Raw genomic sequence first — 18,620 nt, 5'->3', positions numbered from 1 at the left:
TGCAAATGAAGCAACGGACAAAGGATTAATCTCCAAAATATACAAAGAGCTCACAGAGCTCAATATCAAAAACACAAACAACCCAATTAAACAATGGGTGGAAGACCTAAATAGACATTTCACCAAAGACATACAGACGGCCAAGACGCACATGAAAAGATGCTCGACATCACTAACTATTAGAGAAATGCAAATCAAAACTACGAGGTATCACCTCACACCGGTCAGAATGGTCATTATCAAAAAGACTACAAACAATAAATACTGGAGAGGGTGTGGAGAAAAGGGAACCCTCTTGCACTGTTGGTGGGACTGTAAATTGATACAGCCACTATGGAGAACAGTATGGAGGTTCCTTAAAAAACTGAAAATAGAATTACCATATGACCCAGCAATCCCATTACTGGGCATATACCCTGAGAAAACCATAATTCAAAAAGAGACATGTACCACAATGTTCATTGCAGCATTATTTACAATAGCCAGGACATGGAAGCAACCTAAATGTCCATCGACAGATGAATGGATAAAGAAGATGTGGCACATATATATGATGGAATATTACTCATCCATAAAAAGAAACGAAATTGAGTTACTTGTAGTGAGGTGGATGGACCTAGAGTCTGTCATACAGAGTGAAGTAAGTCAGAAAGAGAAAAACAAATACCATATGCTAACACATACATATGGAATCTAAAAAAAGGAAAATGGCTCTGAAGAACCTAGGGGCAGGACAGGAATAAAGACGCAGACGTAGAGAATGGACTTGAGGACACAGGGAGGGGGAAGGGTAAGCTGGGACAAAGCGAGAGAGTGGCATGGACATATATACACTACCACATGTAAAATAGATAGCTAGTGGGAAGCAGCCGCATAGCACAGGGACATCAGCTCGGTGCTCTGTGACCACCTAGAGGGGTGGGATAGGGAGGGTGGGAGGGAGACACAAGAGGGAGGAGATATGGGGATATATGTATATGTATAGCTGATTCACTTTGTCATACAGCAGAAACTAACACACCATTGTAAAGCAATTATACTCCAATAAAGATGTTAAAAAAAGAAAAACACTGTTCCATGCAAAAAAAATAAATAAAAATAATAAAATTCTACTTCAAACTGATAGCTGTTTTCAAAGTAAAATTATTCTTAACTCCAACAGGGAAGACACTCTCATATCCTGACGTCTTTATATTTACTTGTAAATGTTTTTGTTAAAAGACTGCTACCAGCAAGTAAAAGTTAAACAGACTACTTGGTTTAATAGTCCCACTAACATCAAAGAAAACAGACTAAGAAAAAAATTTTAAACCTGATGTCCAAAAGAAAGGAAAAAAAAAAGAAAAAAGAAACAAAGAAACACAAAAAAACCCAAAGAAAAATAAATAAGTTTAAAAAACCTCATGCCCAGAGAAATTGGCAAAAATTAAACTCATAAAACGAGTTCTTTGTTTAAAACGAAACTAACAAAAACAAGTGAACAGAAAGCCATCAACTCTCAAAAGGCCACAGACAAAACTATAGCAAAGAATACATGGTAATTCTTATGATTTTTTAAATATATGCAAAGCAAACAATCTACCTTTTCAAAACTGCATCATTAATTAGTCCTCACATAAGAATTAACTTGGATAAATTAGACTTCTGAATTTTTAGACATTCTTTATCCCTCCCAACTACCAGCGAAAACACTAAAACAAAGAATAACTTAGTCAATATTGTAATAGTATAGTTAATCATTACAAAGCATTTTGCTTTAGAGGGTCAAAGTATAAAGATATTCTGGGAACCTAAAAGCCGTCTAAAATTATCCCATTGTCCCAGCTGAAACAATCTGGAGTCAAGGCTGCTAGCTGCATACACAATATTCATTTTCCTTTCAGCTCCCACTCCCTTTTTTGTCTTTCTCCCTTCCTTCGACTTTCTGCCTGAAATGGACACATGATAGCTTGAACTCCAGCTACTCTCTTGGACTTTGTGGTGACCTTCAAGTAGAAATCAGGTACTAAGGATGGAGAGCAGAGAGCAAAGGAGCTTAGGCCCCTCCTGATGCTGCCTTACCAGCCTTGGATAGCCTCTCTCCAGACTTACTTTAAGTAAGACTGAAAAACCACTATACTATTTAAGCCATGCGTTTCCAATCTGTTCACAGCAGCCAGGTGTAATTCCTGAGATAGAATTTTGTAGGAGAAATGGGGGACCCCAAACATTCACTCCTGAGCCATCCAGAGTCCCTGGTGGTGCTGTGAGGGGTGAGTGGAACAGATCTCAATTTGTTTTTGCCACTGTACATGACAGCATCATGAGGTGCCACAGAGTCCCTTGGGTTCAAGACATACTTCTCCTTCCCTCCTTCCCCTAATAATCAGCACCAGTCCCTCCAGCTGATACAGTAACTATTACGGCCTGTTCACTCAGTGGAATAAGGAGACCAAAATGGTCAGGTAGAAATCACACCTCCTAATTCAATGAAATCATTGTTTCATCCCTGCTGGATGTACTCCCATATGGCTGGTAAGAATTCTAAAACAGAGGAACTCAGCTGCAAGGTGAAAAGCAACAATTTTGTGAATGGTTCATTAGGAATACTAGTACAAACTGCCACGCTCACTTCTACCCCTTAGTCACCGGTCACACCGGTCACAAACAGATTATGGGAGAAAAGAACCATATGGTAGCGCTCAGTGGTTCACAGCATTCTCTAACACACAGAAAGAGCACTTCTCAATTCATTTTGGGAAGCTAGCAGAGTCTTGATACTCAAACCTGATGAGAATAAGATCAAGGAAAAGTACAGACCAGTTTCACCTCTGAATCAATTTTTAAAGGAATCCTAAACAAGATAGCAGCAATCAAGTCCAGCAGAAGATTTAAAAAGAAACCCAAAAAGCCACCGTTATGACCAATCTGGGTTTATCCTAGGAATGCAAAGTTGGTTTAAGAGCAATTTATCCATGTAACACATCACTTGGAGGAACTAAAACCAAAAAACTTCATATGATTATCTCCCCTGACAAATGTATTCAATCCAACAAACATCTACTGAGTACTTTCCAGGCATCATTCTAGGGGTCACAGACATGGTTAAATCAAAACTCAGAAGTTCCCTACTCTCACATCACTTAATTCTAGTGGGAAAAAGAGAGAATATTTAGAATCACTGTAGGAACTACTCAGAGTACATTAAAAAATTTCTTATATCAGTAAGAAAAACACAACCCAACTGCAAAAAGGCACTTGAAGCAGAAAACTGAAAAAGCCAATAAATCTTAAAAGGCATGCAACTTCATTTCCAAATAAGTGAAATGCAGATTAGTGAATGATCATTTCACACTCGCCAGACTGGCAAGAACTAAAACTACATGGCGACGTCAAAGTTTAGGGTATAGAGCAACTAGAAGGCTATGACCTCCTAACAAGACTTAAACTGGTACATTTAGAAAAATGATCTGTCATTATTTAGAATGTTGAGGATGAACATAACTTACGACCCATCGACGCCATTATATGTATATATCTTGCACACATGCAACAAGAAACGTGTACAAACATGTTCATTGCACAATTTTTAATAGCAAAAAATCCAAATGTCCAGACTGACCAACATGCAGTATATAGTCATACACGATGAAAATAAACTACCCTTTACGCAATAACATGTTTGAATCCCCCGAACATGTGGTTGAATGAAAACAAGCAAGTCATTTCATATAAAGTTCAGAAAATGTAAAACTAAGGACACAGGATGGTAACATTATAAGGCAAGCAAGGAATTAACACAGACAATTTTAGTGGTTATTTCTCAGGGGGTTGGGGAGGAGATGGCGTCAGGGAAAGGCGCACAGGGAACTTCAAAATGCTGACTTCAAACCTCAAACTTTGCATGCTTAATAAATACTTTGCAAGTATAAAAGTACTTTGTGTTGAGTAAATATCAAAATTGTCAACACTTGCAAGACAGCTGTGGTCGGTAGCCTCTAAAACGCTCCTGATGAGCCCAGCACTTCCAATGTTCACGCCCTGCCTTTCAGTGTGGGCTGGACCAGTACATCACTGCTGACAGGACAGTACGACAAAAGTGCGGGAACAAGTTACTGCAAGACTGGTTTCCAGCTTGCTCGCAGGCCTGTTGTGAACTGCTCTATGGAAGGTGCATGTGGCCAGGAACTGACACTGCTGAGGACACACAGACGAGACCTGAGGCCGCCCATGCCCACGAGGGGGAGCTCGGGAGCCAGGTCCCCCCTAGCGGAGCCTTGAGACCCTGCTTCTGGACTCCTGACCCACAGAAACAGTGACACAATGTTTGTTGTTTTAAACTGCTAAATTTGGGGGTAATTTATTACGTGACAATAGAAAACTAGTACCATTGCTGATGGTAGAGCAAAGTGATTAAAACATTCTGGTGCATGATCTGACAGTATAGAATTTGGAGAATAAAATCGTTCACAGGTTTTAATTTGGAATATGTCGTCTGAAGAACAGTCGTTTACCTTAAGGACTATTTTCGTTGGTTGTTTCCTCTCTCTATGGTATTTATTTCAAGGTTTACGCTGCAATGCCACTTTTATAACAAGAAATTGTTAAACTACATGGTCAGAGAAGAGGCTGAGCAATTTATAGTGTAACTCACAGTTGTGTGGCAATTAATGATAACTAGACTGTTATCATTAACTGTTGACTCCAAAGCTATACATAGAAATACTAGCTGAAATAACAGTACATAAAAAAGACATAATGCAAATTAGCATTACTACCTGACTATTCTTGGAAGCCATGTTGTGTGATATACAAAGAATCACATTCCAATTTATAAACCTTAGTACTTCATAACTTTTCAGCCTCATTTTTTTTCCATCTGTAAATTAGGATAAGATTCCAACTCTAGAAAATAAAAAGAAATCATAATAATGCAAGTCCCCTCAAGTTTTAAGTCATAATACTAGCAGCTATCCTGTGCTGACAGCCTGTCATATATCCAGCTCTGTGCTACACTCTTGACTTATGTTTGCCCATTAAATATTTTTCCCAACAACTTTGTAATACAATTTACATATCACAAGATGCACGAATTGTAGGTCTACAATTCAATGATTTGTAATAAATGTATACAGTTGGGTAACTGTCACCATGATTCATTTTTAGAACATTTCCATTACCCCAGACAAGCTGCTCTGTGCCAATTTGCAATTAATCCCACTCCAACCCCCAGTTTGAGGCAACCACTGATCTGCTTTCTGTCTCTAGAGATTTGCCTTTTCTGGACATTTCATATAGATGTAATTATACAAGATGCAGTCTTTCGTCTCCGGCTTCTTTCACTAAGCACAGGGGTTGGGAGATTTTTTTCTGTAAAGGGTCAGATCATATTTTCAGCTTTGCAGCCTATACATCTCTGTCACAACCACTCAACTCTGATGTTAGAACATGAAAGTAGCCACAGACAACAGGTAAACAAATAGGTACCTAGATTTAGGGGCCCATGGGCCAAGCCACAATTTGCTGATCTCTGACTCAGACTGCTGAACACGCATCCCACTGTATGGACAGAACACATTTCACTTAAATATTCATCAGTTGTCGAACATGTGGATTCTTTCCAGTTCTGTGCTATTACGAAAAAAGCTGCTGTGGAATTTGCATACATCTTCATGTGGAAATTATGTTCAGCTGGATCATACACTAAGTTTAACTTTTTAGCAAAGTTGAAAAGTGCTTTCCAACGCAATGCACCATCTTACATTCCCAATGGCAGCGTTTGAATTTTCCAGTTTCTCCGGATCTGTCAATACTTGGATAGTGTCTGGTTTTTATTACAGCCATTATGGACTGAATGTTTGTTCACCCCAAAATGTACAGGTTAGAGCCCTAACCTCCAGTGTGATGGTATTTGGAGGTGGGACCTTTGGTAGGTTATTAGGTTTAGATGAAGTCACAAGTGGGACCCCCATGACGTGATTCGGGTCCTCAGGATAAAGGGAAGAGAGGCCAGATCTCTCTTTCTCTCCCCCTCCCTCTGCCACGTGAGGACACAGCAAGAAGGCAGCCCTCTGCAAGCCAAGAGAGGAACTGAATCTGCTGGCACCTTGATCTTACACTTCCCAGTCTCTACGACCACGAGAAATACGTGTGTCTGCTGTTTAAGTCACCCAGTCTGCGGCATTCTGTTAGAGCCGCCTAAGCTGACACAGCCATTCTGGCGGCTGTGTAGTAGCATCTCACTGGGGATTTAATCTGCATTTCCCTAATTAACAATGTTGTACATCTTTTTACGTGCTTACAAGCAATTTAGAGATCATTATTCTTTTAAAATAAATTTATTTATTTATTTTTGGCTGCGTTGGGTCTTTGTTGCTGCACGTGGGCTTTCTCTAGTTGCGGTGCGCGTGCTTCTCATTGCGGTGGCTTCTCTTGCTGCGGAGCACAGGCTATCTAGGCGCGTGGGCTTCAGTACTTGTGGCACATGGGCTCTGTAGTTGTGGCTCGCAGGCTCTAGAGCGCAGGCTCAGTAGTTGCAGAGCACGGGCTTAGTTGCTCCGTGGCATGTGGGATCTTCCCGGACCACGGCTCGAACCCATGTCCCCTGCATTGGCAGGCGGATTCTTAACCACCGTGCCACCAGGGAAGTCCCTAGAGATCGTTATTGATGAAGTTATGCTCAAATATTTTGCTCATTTTTTTTTTTATTTTGCTCATTTTTTAACTGTTTGTATACTTAGTGACTGGTAAGAACTGTTCATCCATTCTGAATACAAGCTCTTTATGAGATACATGATTTGTAAATATTTTCTCCTTGTCTGTGGCTTACCTTCATTTTTTAAATTATGTCTTTTGAAGGACAAAGCTTTTAATTTTGATAAAGTAGAATTTATCAAGGTTTCTCTTATGAATAAAGCTTTTGTGTCATATCTAAGAACTCTCTGTCTAACCCATCATGAACGTATGTCCTTGAATTTCTTCTAGAAGTTTTCAACTTTTACAGTTAAAAAAAAAAAAAAAGAAAAACTTGTATAGTTTAGGTCTCCGACTTCCGAGTTAATTTTTGTATATGTCAGGTAAGGCTCAATGTTGCTGCTGTTATTGTGGCGTGTGGTTATCCAATTCACCCGACAATTATTGAAACTGAAAAGAATTAAACTGAATTGCCACAGCTGTTTAGAATCAATTGATCATGCATGTAAGGGTTTTTCTCTGGTCTCTGAATTCTATGGCTCTATGTACCTATCCCTCTTCAATATCACACTGTCTTGTTTATTGTGTTGTATGGTAAGTTTTGAAATCTCATAGTATAATTCTCTAACATTATCCTTTTTCAAAATTGTTTCTGGCTGCTCTAGGTCCTTTGCATTTCCACGTAAATTTCTGGAACCATTTGTCAATTTCTAAAAAAAGAAAAAAAAGAAAAACACTGTCAATTTGAGGGAAAATTGCTATAACTGCCATCCTTACAATATTATGTTTTCAAATCCATTAATAACAAACGTCTATTTATTTAGATCTTTAATTTCTATCAACAATTTTTTGTAGTTTTCAGTGTGTAAGTTTTACACTTCTTTCGTTAAATGTGTTCTCAGGTTTTTTTTTTTCCTTCTGATGTTTTGTGAATGGAATTGTTTCCTTCATTTCATTTGAATTGTAGATTTCTAGTTTTCATATTAATCTTGCATCCTGTAGCCCTGATAAACTTGTTTATTGGTTCTATTTGACTTTATATAATTCCTTGAGAGTTTGCACCTATCGGATCTCATGTCAGCTGAGAAAATAAGAGTCTTAATTCTTCCTCTCCAGTGTGGATGCCTTTATTTATCTATTTATATATGGACTTATTACTCTGGCTAGAACCCCCAGGAGCAGCACTGGTGAGAGCACACACTCTTGCCTTGTCCCTAATCTTAAAGGAAAAGCATTCAGTCTTTCACCTGTCAGGAGTAGGTTATCCACAGATGCCCTTTACCAGGTTGAGGAAGCTCCCTTCTGTAACCAGACAGCTGAGAGCTGCTATCAGCAATGGATACTGGATTTTGTAAAATTCATGCTTTTTTTCATATGTATTCAGATTTTTTATCTATTGTGGGTTTTGTCCTTTCTTCCATTAATATGGTATGTTACATGACTTGATTTTGGGATATTAAACCAACCTTGCTTGCATTCTTGGGATGAATCCCACTTTGTCACAGTGTATAATATGTGATTTCTATTTCATTGATTTCCCTCTAACCTTTATTTTCTTTCTTGTGCTCGCTTAGAGTTCAGTTGGCTTTTCTTTCTCTAGTTCATAAGGCAGCAGTTTAGGCAACTGAGATGACTTTTTTTTGTTGTTTTTTATTTGGTTGCACCAGGTCTTAGCTGCGGCAGGCAGGATCCTTAGTTGCAGCATGCAAACTCTTAGCTGCTCCGTGGCGTGTAGGAACTAGTTCCCTGACCAGGGATCGAACCCGGGCCCCCTGCATTGGGAGTGTGAAGTCTTATCCACTGCGCCACCAGGGAAGTCCCAACTGAGACTTCTTTTCTCAAGAGAAATTTAAAGCTGCAAGTCATCCCCTGAGCACTTCTTTAGCCGCACTTCATAAATTTTGATATGTTGTATTTTTATCTTCATTCAGTTCAGAACATAACCAGGCTGAAGAGGGGAGAGCTGGTTAGAGGGGAGGCAACAGACCCAGTCTAAAACATTACACACTACCACTGTCCTTACCAGTTTGCAAGTACAAAGAGTCTTGTATTTGGTTGATTTCCAAAGCACTGAAGTTGTTCTTCTGTCAGTTCTGTATTGCTTTTTGGGGAGAGGCTCTGCCAACCTTCTTACTTGGCCATGTGTGAAGTCATACCCCAGATCATGCAACCTTAACAACATGGAAGTACCCATTATCCCTTCACATTTATACAGCGTTATGTACTAACTGTGTTTCCCCAAAATTCATACACTGAAGTCTAATCTCCAATGAGCTGGGGTTTGAAGGTGGGAGGTAATTAGGTCACGAGAGTGGAGCCCTCATGAACGGGAGTAGTGCTTGTAAGAAGGGACACGAGAGCTTGCTCTCTCTCTCTCTCTGCCATGTCAGGACACAACAAGAAGATGGCCATCTGCAAACCAGGAAGCAGGTCCTCACCAGACACCAGATCGTCAGCACCTTGATCCTGGACTTCTCAGCCTCCAGAACTCAGAGAAATAAATGTTTGCTGCTGAAACCAGCTAGTCTACGATGCTTTTGTTACAGCAGCCCCAACTGACTAAGACAGCAGTGAGAAGTGGTCAGATTCTGGATGAATTTTGTTTTTGTTTTTGTTTTGCCATGCTGCATGGCTTGCAGGATCTCAGTTCCCCAACCAGGGATCGAACCCGGGGCCACAGCAGTGAAAGCCCAAAATCCTAACCACCAGGCCACCAGGGAACTCCCAGATTATGGATAAATTCTGAAAGTCAAACACAAGAGAATGTACTGCCATATGTGATACAGTGTGAAAAAACAGAGTCAAGGATGACTCCAAGGTTTCTGGCCTGAGCAACTCTATTCTTTCAGTTGCCGTTCACTGAAACCAGGAAATTTACAGAGTATAACAGATTGAGCATCAGCTGTTCTAGAAATGTTAAGTTTGAGATGTTAACGTCTTGGTAGAAACTGACAAATGGACCACTGGACACAGGGACATGAGGTTCGAGAGAGGTCTGCCCGGCAGTAACACCTGCTCAGCACTAACACTGCTCACACCCCTGCTGCGACCAAGAGGCACTACTCCAGCATCATCTCACAGGTGGAGAAGTCAGAGGGAAGTTAAGCTGACCTCAGGGTCCCACGGCACTCTTCACAAATTAGATACTAACTTCAAAATGACTGTACAAGTTTTCAGCAATTAACCAATAGGGAGTGAGGAGAAACTTCCTAAAAACTCTCTTAGGTGCTCTAAAATGCCTGGCATAGAAAGAGGAGCTTGAAACCTTCTTGGTCCATCTTATTCTTCCTCAGTTCCATAACGTAACTCATCTAAATATGCACACACTTTGGCAAAGTCTTCTATTTTCACTATAGAATTGCTTAACAGCAAAAAGTTAACAACGTACTAAATATCTAATTATCTGGGATTATTTGAAAAAGAGTATCCATACGATGAAAAACAATGCAGTGTATATATTATATATATATGTGTATGGGTCTATCTATATGTATACATAGACACATACACACACCACACACATATATACAAGAGCCTCACAGCAGCAGTATTTGAAATAGCCAAAAGCTGAACAACCCAACTGATCATCAATACGAGGATAGATAAACGATGGTATGCTGTTACAATGGAATATTACACAGTAATGAGAATCAACAAAGTACTGTTACCCACAACAACACCGATAAGTCTCAAATGTAATGCTGAGCACTAAAGAGGCCAAACAGAAAACAATACATAGTATATGACTCAATTTATATGTAGACGAAAAATGACAGCCCAAAAAATCAGCATCAAGAGGAGAAAGGGTCTCTGGAAGAAAGTGACAGGACAACTACAGACAAGCCAGCACGACAGCCTTGAACAATCCCTGCTCTTGGTTTGTGCGCTCCCCATCTCTACAACCCCTGCACTCACTACAAAATCAAAACAAGGGTTAGGAAAAATGATTAAATAAAAGGAAAATTCACTTAAAAGAAATTAAAGTAGATGGTGAAAGAATTAAAACTAAAAATTTCAAGAATAGTCAGAGAAAACTGAATAAACATTTACAATAGATTACAATAAATAAAAGGAAAGAATTTAAAGATAAAAATAAATTTGAAATCAAAAATAAAGCTCGGGGGCTTCCCTGGTGGCGCAGTGGTTGAGAATCTGCCTGCCAATGCGGGGGACACGGGTTCGGGCCCTGGTCTGGGAAGATCCCACATGCCGCGAAGCGACTATGCCGTGAGCCACAACTGCTGAGCCTGCGCGTCTGGAGCCTGTGCTCCGCAACAAGAGAGGCCGCGATAGTGAAAGGCCCGCGCACCGTGATGAAGAGTGGCCCCCGCTTGCCGCAACTGGAGAAAGCCCTCGCACAGAAACGAAGGCCCAGCACAGCCATGAATAAATCAATAAATAAATAAATAAATAAACTTAAGAAAAAAAATAGAGCTCAGATAAAAGGCTAAGCATATACAGAAGAGATAAAAGATTTCATAAGAGGTCCAAATATGAGATTAAAACAGAACTGAGAGCCAGAACATCAGACAAGAGATGCTTTTTCAAAGAAAATATCAAAGAAATTTGAAGACCCAGATGAAGAAACAAACAAAAACTTTCAGAACGAGAAAAAAGAACAAGTCCTTAGTGTTTCTGGGGTGGGCACAACATCCTCAGATAAGGAAGTCTCCTCCTGCGTGCAGGGTCCCCATGAGTACCGGGCAAAGGGGCAGAAACAAACTCTACCCTCTCAGCCTTCCACGAGCTCCAGGAAACTGTACCTTTGTAGGCAGCTTCAGTTAATGAAGACTGGTAATAACCGATCAACAGCTGGGGATATCCAGTGGGTAGAAGCAGCAGGCCTCACTTCCACAAACTTTCCAGAAGAAACACCCAAAGTTCTATTAACGTAACAGAAGTTTCTTAAAAATGTCGTTTTGAGACCTTAGGATCAGCAAGGTCCTTGCAGGGTATCCGCAATGTGAAATTATTTTCATGACAATGTTAAGATGCTGTTTCCCTTTCCACTAGCAGTTACTATACTCTTCACCCTCCAAGCGCGCACCAGCGGGGGGCACTTTTATTCAGCAAAGTCCCTCTAAGAAGAAATAATTCTGAGATGTCCACCCTTGAGTGCACGTCTTTTTAGTGTTCTGTGTTTGGGGACGTACACATACAGTGTACTTGCGAGAAGCACCTGTGCTATTTCAGTTGTGAGCTATACTAGGCACTTTTTTTCAAAGAATATCATTTTTACTTGAAAGAACAACGGACAGAAAAACTATAGCTATCCAGACTGGAGTATTAGGCAGATTCTCTCAAAAATGAATAAAGTGAGTCTGTCAGTCACTTTAAAGAAAATAAGTAACAGTATTCGTTACTAATGATAAAAACTGAGGTCTCAAGAGAAAACCGGAATTTTTGGAAAACTTGAATCCAGCACCCTGAGTCTTACATCCTTCCAATGCATAAACACCTCTCTGATAAGAATAGTGGTGATATTAACTGAATGCCAAAGTAAATCAGAATCTCTGCGGAGGTAATCTACATTCCGTACTATTTAAAAGGTCTCGAGATGATGTCTGAAGCGGCCCCAGGGGTTCAGGGCTGGCTAAGCATTCCCAGAGGTAACAAACATTCCCAGAACAATTTATTAAAAGGCAGCTGACTTCAGGGTAAGCAGCTCCAGCTTAGGAAATAATATCCACTCTGGGCTACATCACTCACTAACAAGGTGATCTTTAACATCTCTAGGTCCAATTTCGTCACCTGTAAAATGTCGAAAGTACCTCCACAAAACGACGTTCATGAAGACCAAAGAAAGTGTTGCATATGGAAGCCCTGCACAGTGCCTGGGAAGGTCAGACAACGAACACGTGTTGATGTGTTAGGAGAGACCAGGTGAAGTACAGAACCTCACAGAAGGGAACGGATAAAAACCGTGCTCCGGACTCTCTGGAGTCTGCTTAGTCCTCAGCGTGCACAATCGGGGATGTAATAATATGTAATCAGGTAACACCCAGCATTTCTGGGAAACGGCTGGGCTGGAGGACAATGACCATCTCAGAGGCTACGGCTCCTAGCTGTAGGGCATGATCTGAGTTAAACCCAAAGGCCCACCTGCCGCAGCTAAAACGGATGTAACTAACTTTATGACAACAACCACTAATATTATTGAATTAAATCTTCTTGCTTCAATTCCGTGGTCATCAAGAAATCTTCTATTCATAATTTGGCTTCTCATGCAGATTTCTTCCCTAGATCAGTGACTCAACTATCCTATCCCAAGGCAGTTATTATTTCTCACTACAACCCAAGTTATACAGAGGACCAAACCCTAAATCCCTAAGTCATCTTGTTTATAATGATTAATTTTCTCCCATGCATTTAAAATGATACTAGAAACACACTATCCTTGGGAGGATTAAGAAAAATAATCACAGATCACTTCCTGTAAGCTTAATTCTCTCTATGAAACCAACTGGAAAGACTGCTGAATTAACATTCCAGTGTAGAAGTCTCTGTAACCTTGGTTACAATGGATCAATCCACTAGCCTCTAGGTTCATTGATAAGATACAGTTCATAAACCTGGATTGCACTAAGATAAAAGCTGGCTTATCTTGTCACATGTTCTACAGCATAAATACACTGTAGTGTTACATAGGAGACAGGCCCCACCTCACAAAACTGTTTTTGAAGAAGTGATTTATATCCTGCCAATAAGTTTGTATTCTGCTTAATATACCACCATTTCAAAAGTTTTAACTTAACAGGTCAAATCTAGATTTTATGATATATATTAAATTTATTCATTAGAAATAATAAATTCTATATTAAAATACCATAAAAATATTTCTGAAATCTATACCAAAGAAATGGAATTTCATAGGTCCTGTAGATTTCAGATCAGGAGAAGAGACAAAAGTTAGAGCCAAAGCAGCTAAGTTAAAATCCAGTGAAACCCCTGAAAAACTTACCCCATCAACAGAAACTTCTATAGATTTTTTTTTTCAGTGTCCTACTGAAATTTTATTCAACCTCTTGATTCATTGCTGGAAAAAAAAAAAAAAAGACATCCCTTTCCTAACTCAGCACTTACACATTTTTATAAAAGCACGAGTCATATGTATTCAAAGAGACAATTTCGAAAACATTTAGGTGGCTATTATAAATAGCTTCTCTAATCCAACACTAGGGAAGGAAGAGAGAGGAAAGGAGGGAAGGAGGGGCCAATCCACCACCACCCCTGGATTAATCGGTTCTGTAAAGTACAAAACACACCAATCCACCATGACCCCCAGGTTAAACTGGCTGATGCTGCAAACTCCCAGACAGTACACTGTACTAGTGCCAATACTTAGAAGAAATTTCTAGAAAACTGAGATTTTCAAAATCAAGAGTGCAAGTGGGAAAGTGGTAACAAAAGTTACCAAACAATGGTATCAGAGGAAGAGAGTGGAGATTTAAGGGAACTTGACTGAACCTCTACAAAGAAGGGTTGAAAGTGAACCTAAGTGAAACAAAGTATGTAATGGAAGTTTCAGGTGACCAGATGAGTTCTACACTACTTATTCATGGTGCTGAAACAGTCATCTCAAATGTGATATCAGAATTAAAAGGAAGCCATAAACAAGACAAAAAGACAACCCTCAGAATGGGAGAAAATATTTGCAAACGAAGCAACTGACAAGGGATTAACCTCCCAAATATACAAACAGCTCATGCAGCTCAATATCAAAAAAACAAACAACCCAATCCAAAAATGGGTGGAAGACCTAAACAGACATTTCTCCAAAGAAGACATACAAATGACCAAGAGGCACATGAAGAGATGCTCAACTTCACTAATTATTAGAGAAATGCAAATCAAAACTACAACGACATACCACTGCACACCAGTCAGAATGACCATCATCAAAAAATCTACAAACAATAAATGCTGGAGGGCTTCCCTGGTGGCGCAGTGGTTGAGAATCTGCCTGCCAATGCAGGGGACACGGGTTCGAGCCCTGGTCTGGGAAGATCCCACATGCCGCGGAGCAACTGGGCCCGTGAGCCACAACTACTGAGCCTGCGCGTCTGGAGCCTGTGTTCTGCAACAAGAGAGGCCATGACAGTGAGAGGCCCATGCACCGCGATGAAGAGTGGCCCCCGCTCACCGCAACTAGAGAAAGCCCTCGCACAGAAACGAAGACCCAACACAGCCATAAATAAATAAATAAATAAATAAAAATTTAAAAAAAAAATGTTGGAGAGGGTGTGGAGAAAAGGGAACCCTCCTACACTGTGGGAACATAAACTGGTACAGCCACTACAGCGAACAGTATGGAGGTTCCTTAAAAAACTAAAAATAGAACTACATTATGACCCAGCAATCCCACTATTGGGCATATACCCAGAGAAAACCATAATTCCGAAGGATACATGCACCCCAATGTTCACTGCAGCACTATTTACAATAGCCATGGTAGCAACCTAAACGCCCATCGACAGATGAATGGATAAAGAAGATGTGGTATGTATATATAATGGAATATTACTCAGCCATAAAAAGGAACAAAATAGGGTCATTTGTAGAGATGTGGATGGACCTAGAGACTGTCATACAGAGTGAAGTAAGTCAGAAAGAGAAAAACAAATATCGTATATTAACACATATATGTGGAATCTAGAAAAATGGTACAGATGAACCTATTTGCAAAGCAGAAATAGAGACACAGAAGTAGAGAACAAACGTATGGATTCCAAGGAGGGAAAGGGGGCTTGGGATGAACTGGGAGAATGGGATTGACACATACACAATAAAATGTATAAAACAGATAACTAATGAGAACCTACTGTATAGCACAGGGAACTCTACTCAATGCCCTGTGGTGACCTAAATGGGAAGGAAATCCAAAAAAGAGGGGACATATGTCTACATATAGCTGATTCACTTTGCTGTACAGCAGAAACTAACACAACATTGTAAAGCAACTATACTCCAATTAAAAAAAAAAAAGTCTATATGTAGCTTTATTCTACATTTTGGCGAGCAGCCCAGACAGGCAATGAAACGGAAATATACTTACTGTAGTAACCGTACAATACGGTGTCCTCGATCCGTCTGCTGACGTTAGCGTTGGCCCAGTCCTAGGATCAAAAGGAAACAATAGAAATATTAATGAAACAGCCATTTGCTTAACAATTATACTTAAATTTTAATATGACTGGATATCACTTATAAATGTATCATCGACTCTGACAGGTACGGTCTGTGCCCTCAAGAAGTGACAGACAGACAAGTAAACAGGCAATTTCAGCAGGTGAATGCTGAGCTGACGTGACGACATGGTCCTGGGGAAGCACGTGAAGCAGAGGCAGCTACGGGCCAGGGCCACTAAACTGGGGCCGGAATAACACAGTGGGAAGGAGGGAAGAGAATGAAGGAACATACATGGAGACTCTGAAAAACCTGCAGGAAGCAAACTACAGATTCACTAGAGCTTTTGGAAAGGGGAGAGAAAGCAGGTGGAGTGAGGGAGGGAAAGGCATTAGGTTTGAGGGACCGTGAGTCACGCTAGGTCTTCTGGCCTCTGTCCTAAAGGCAACGGAAAACAGTGATGCAGCTTTGTGCAGAGCGACAGGTATGATTTGTATTTTAGAAACAAGATATTTTAAAATACCTAAAAGAACAGTCAACATAAACTTCTTTGCATTCAACCCACATTTTCTTAAAATTAGTCATTTAAATTTAGTACTTTAACTTAGAAAATTAATTCTAATTAATCTTTTCAAATAAAAAAATCTATACATTAATGAAATAGGACTGGGGTATAATAGCAAGTCTTTGTGACTATCCTAATTGTATGCATATGAAAATTAAGCCTGGAGCGCCAATGTGACTGGTCATTGCGATTAAGCACCAAGGCTCAAATTAGTAGCCAGGTCAATTTTGTTCTATCAATACTTTAAGAGCTCAAGTTAGTATCAACATCCCACTTACAAGGTCTCTTAACGAAGAGCAGAAACATTCAACTCTCCTAAAATAATTTAGGTTTTTCTTTTTTTTCCTTTTTCACCTACAAACACCTCTAGCAATGAATATCTATGAATTTCTAATTGACAAATGCCTAAAAGAACAAAAATGTGGAAACCCCATATTTAGCACTACAAATGCAAACCTTGACACACAGCGCACAATAAAAATAGCATTTTTCCAATAGCAATTAAGACTATGAAAAACTTAAGAGGACTTCCCTGGTGGTGCAGTGGTTAAGAGTCCGCCTGCCAATGCAGGGGACACGGGTTTGATCTCTGGTCCAGGAAGATCCCACATGCCGCGGAGCACCAGAATTACTAAGCCTGCACTCTAGAGCCCGTGAGCCACAACTACTGAGCCCACGCTCAACAAATACTGAAGCCCGCGCGCCTAGAGCCCGTGCTCCGCAACAAGAGAAGCCACCGCAATGAGAGGCCCGTGCACTGCAAGGAAGAGTGGCCCCCGCTCGCTACAACTAGAGAAAGCCTGCACACAGGAACGAAGACCCAACGCAGCCAAAAATAAATAAAAAACAAATAAATTTTTTTAAAAAAGAAAAACTTAATGGCCTCAATTTTAAAATTATGTTAACTATACAGAATATAAAAAAGATCCAAATAAATGAAAAGTCACACGTTCCCACATGAAAAGACTGTAAATACCAAATCCCTCCAAATTAATCTATAAAAACTACATATTGCCTATCAAAATCCCAATAGTGGGTAGAGTGTTTTGCCATGCTGATTCTAAAAGTCATCTGCAAAACATACAGGCATATATGGATATCCATAAACTATTTTTGAGTGCGGGTAAACAGAACAAGTTGCAACCAATAGTTTTAACAACATACACAATCTTTGTCTAAAAAATGTAATGAAAGAAACACTGTACATATACTACAGAAAAATGGAAAGAACGTTAAGCAGTGCTTCCCACACAGGACTGGAAAAGCACTGGGGAGAATTCTCGCCAGTGACTGGAAATTTCTTCATCAACGACTCAAGTATCCAAATGAATATACACACAACCAAAGCTTCTACTCCCAAAAGCTGCGTTTCTTTAGTGATTGTTTAAACATCAAAACAGACATTTTAAAAGATTTTTCAAACTTGAAGATTTTTTGAAACAGAGGATAATTACATCTACCCTTACGCAAGCTCCTTACCAATTTCCAAGACAACCCCACGAGGTATTAACGTACCCATTGAGAATCACATAAAAGTTAAACTTCAAAATTGAAGAAGACCCCCAACCTCAGAAAAAGATTAAATGTAGAAAGTCTGAAGGTAATTAAATCCAAAGGTTCATTAAAATTTAGTATCTTTTACCCTCCAACGTTCTTTACTTTAACCAAATCTTGTGGCAGTTAGAGAGCATTACTGTTACTATTTTAAAGCAAAAATATGTGTAAAATATACAACATCACTCAAGTACTATTTGTGTATTTGGCTTTTATATACAGTCTTGCCTCCAAGGTATCTGATGTACCGTCAAAAGAGCTTAGTTTATGAAACTTCCTTCTTCTACATTTCGAGAAATGCTGTACCCTTGATACATTCCACAAGCTACTGCCTCCCAAAGTAGAGACCAAAAGGAACTTCAGAAGACCCAAAGGAATGTGGGACAAACAAGAACTAATACTAAGTAAAGAATACGAAAGAAGAACATTTTAGAAGAAAGGAAAAGGATATAAAGTCCACAGAACAAAGAGGGAGCGGTTCGTGTATGTAAAACTCCCTCTCCCATTCTTCAAGATGACTTTCCGAAATGCTCGGTCCAACCCCAAACCACACTTGACTCTCCTTAATTTTACCAGATAACCTCACCTTAGCCCAATGGTTCTCACGCAGGGGTGACTCCGTCCCCCATGGACACCTGGCAATGCCCTGGAGACGCTGGAGGGTGGCGGCGGGCTCTGTACGCTAGCGGCATCGAGCGGCGGA

General features: G+C 40.0%; 1 protein-coding gene across 2 annotated transcripts in view; it reads right to left on the bottom strand.

Annotated features, from left to right (window-relative positions):
* LMBRD1 (LMBR1 domain containing 1) overlaps positions 1 to 18,620 on the bottom strand; it is a 116,761-nt gene that overhangs the window by 85,639 nt on the left and 12,502 nt on the right. For both annotated transcript variants that reach the window (XM_059941834.1, XM_059941835.1), the window contains exon 3: positions 15,728 to 15,788. In XM_059941834.1, coding sequence (XP_059797817.1) covers positions 15,728 to 15,788 — 61 coding nt within the window. The remainder of the gene's footprint in view (positions 1 to 15,727; positions 15,789 to 18,620) is intronic.

Source organism: Balaenoptera ricei, chromosome 12 (assembly GCF_028023285.1).
Source record: "Balaenoptera ricei isolate mBalRic1 chromosome 12, mBalRic1.hap2, whole genome shotgun sequence".
NCBI classification, from domain to species: Eukaryota; Metazoa; Chordata; class Mammalia; order Artiodactyla; family Balaenopteridae; genus Balaenoptera; species Balaenoptera ricei.
This window is presented reverse-complemented; position numbering and strand designations above follow the sequence as displayed.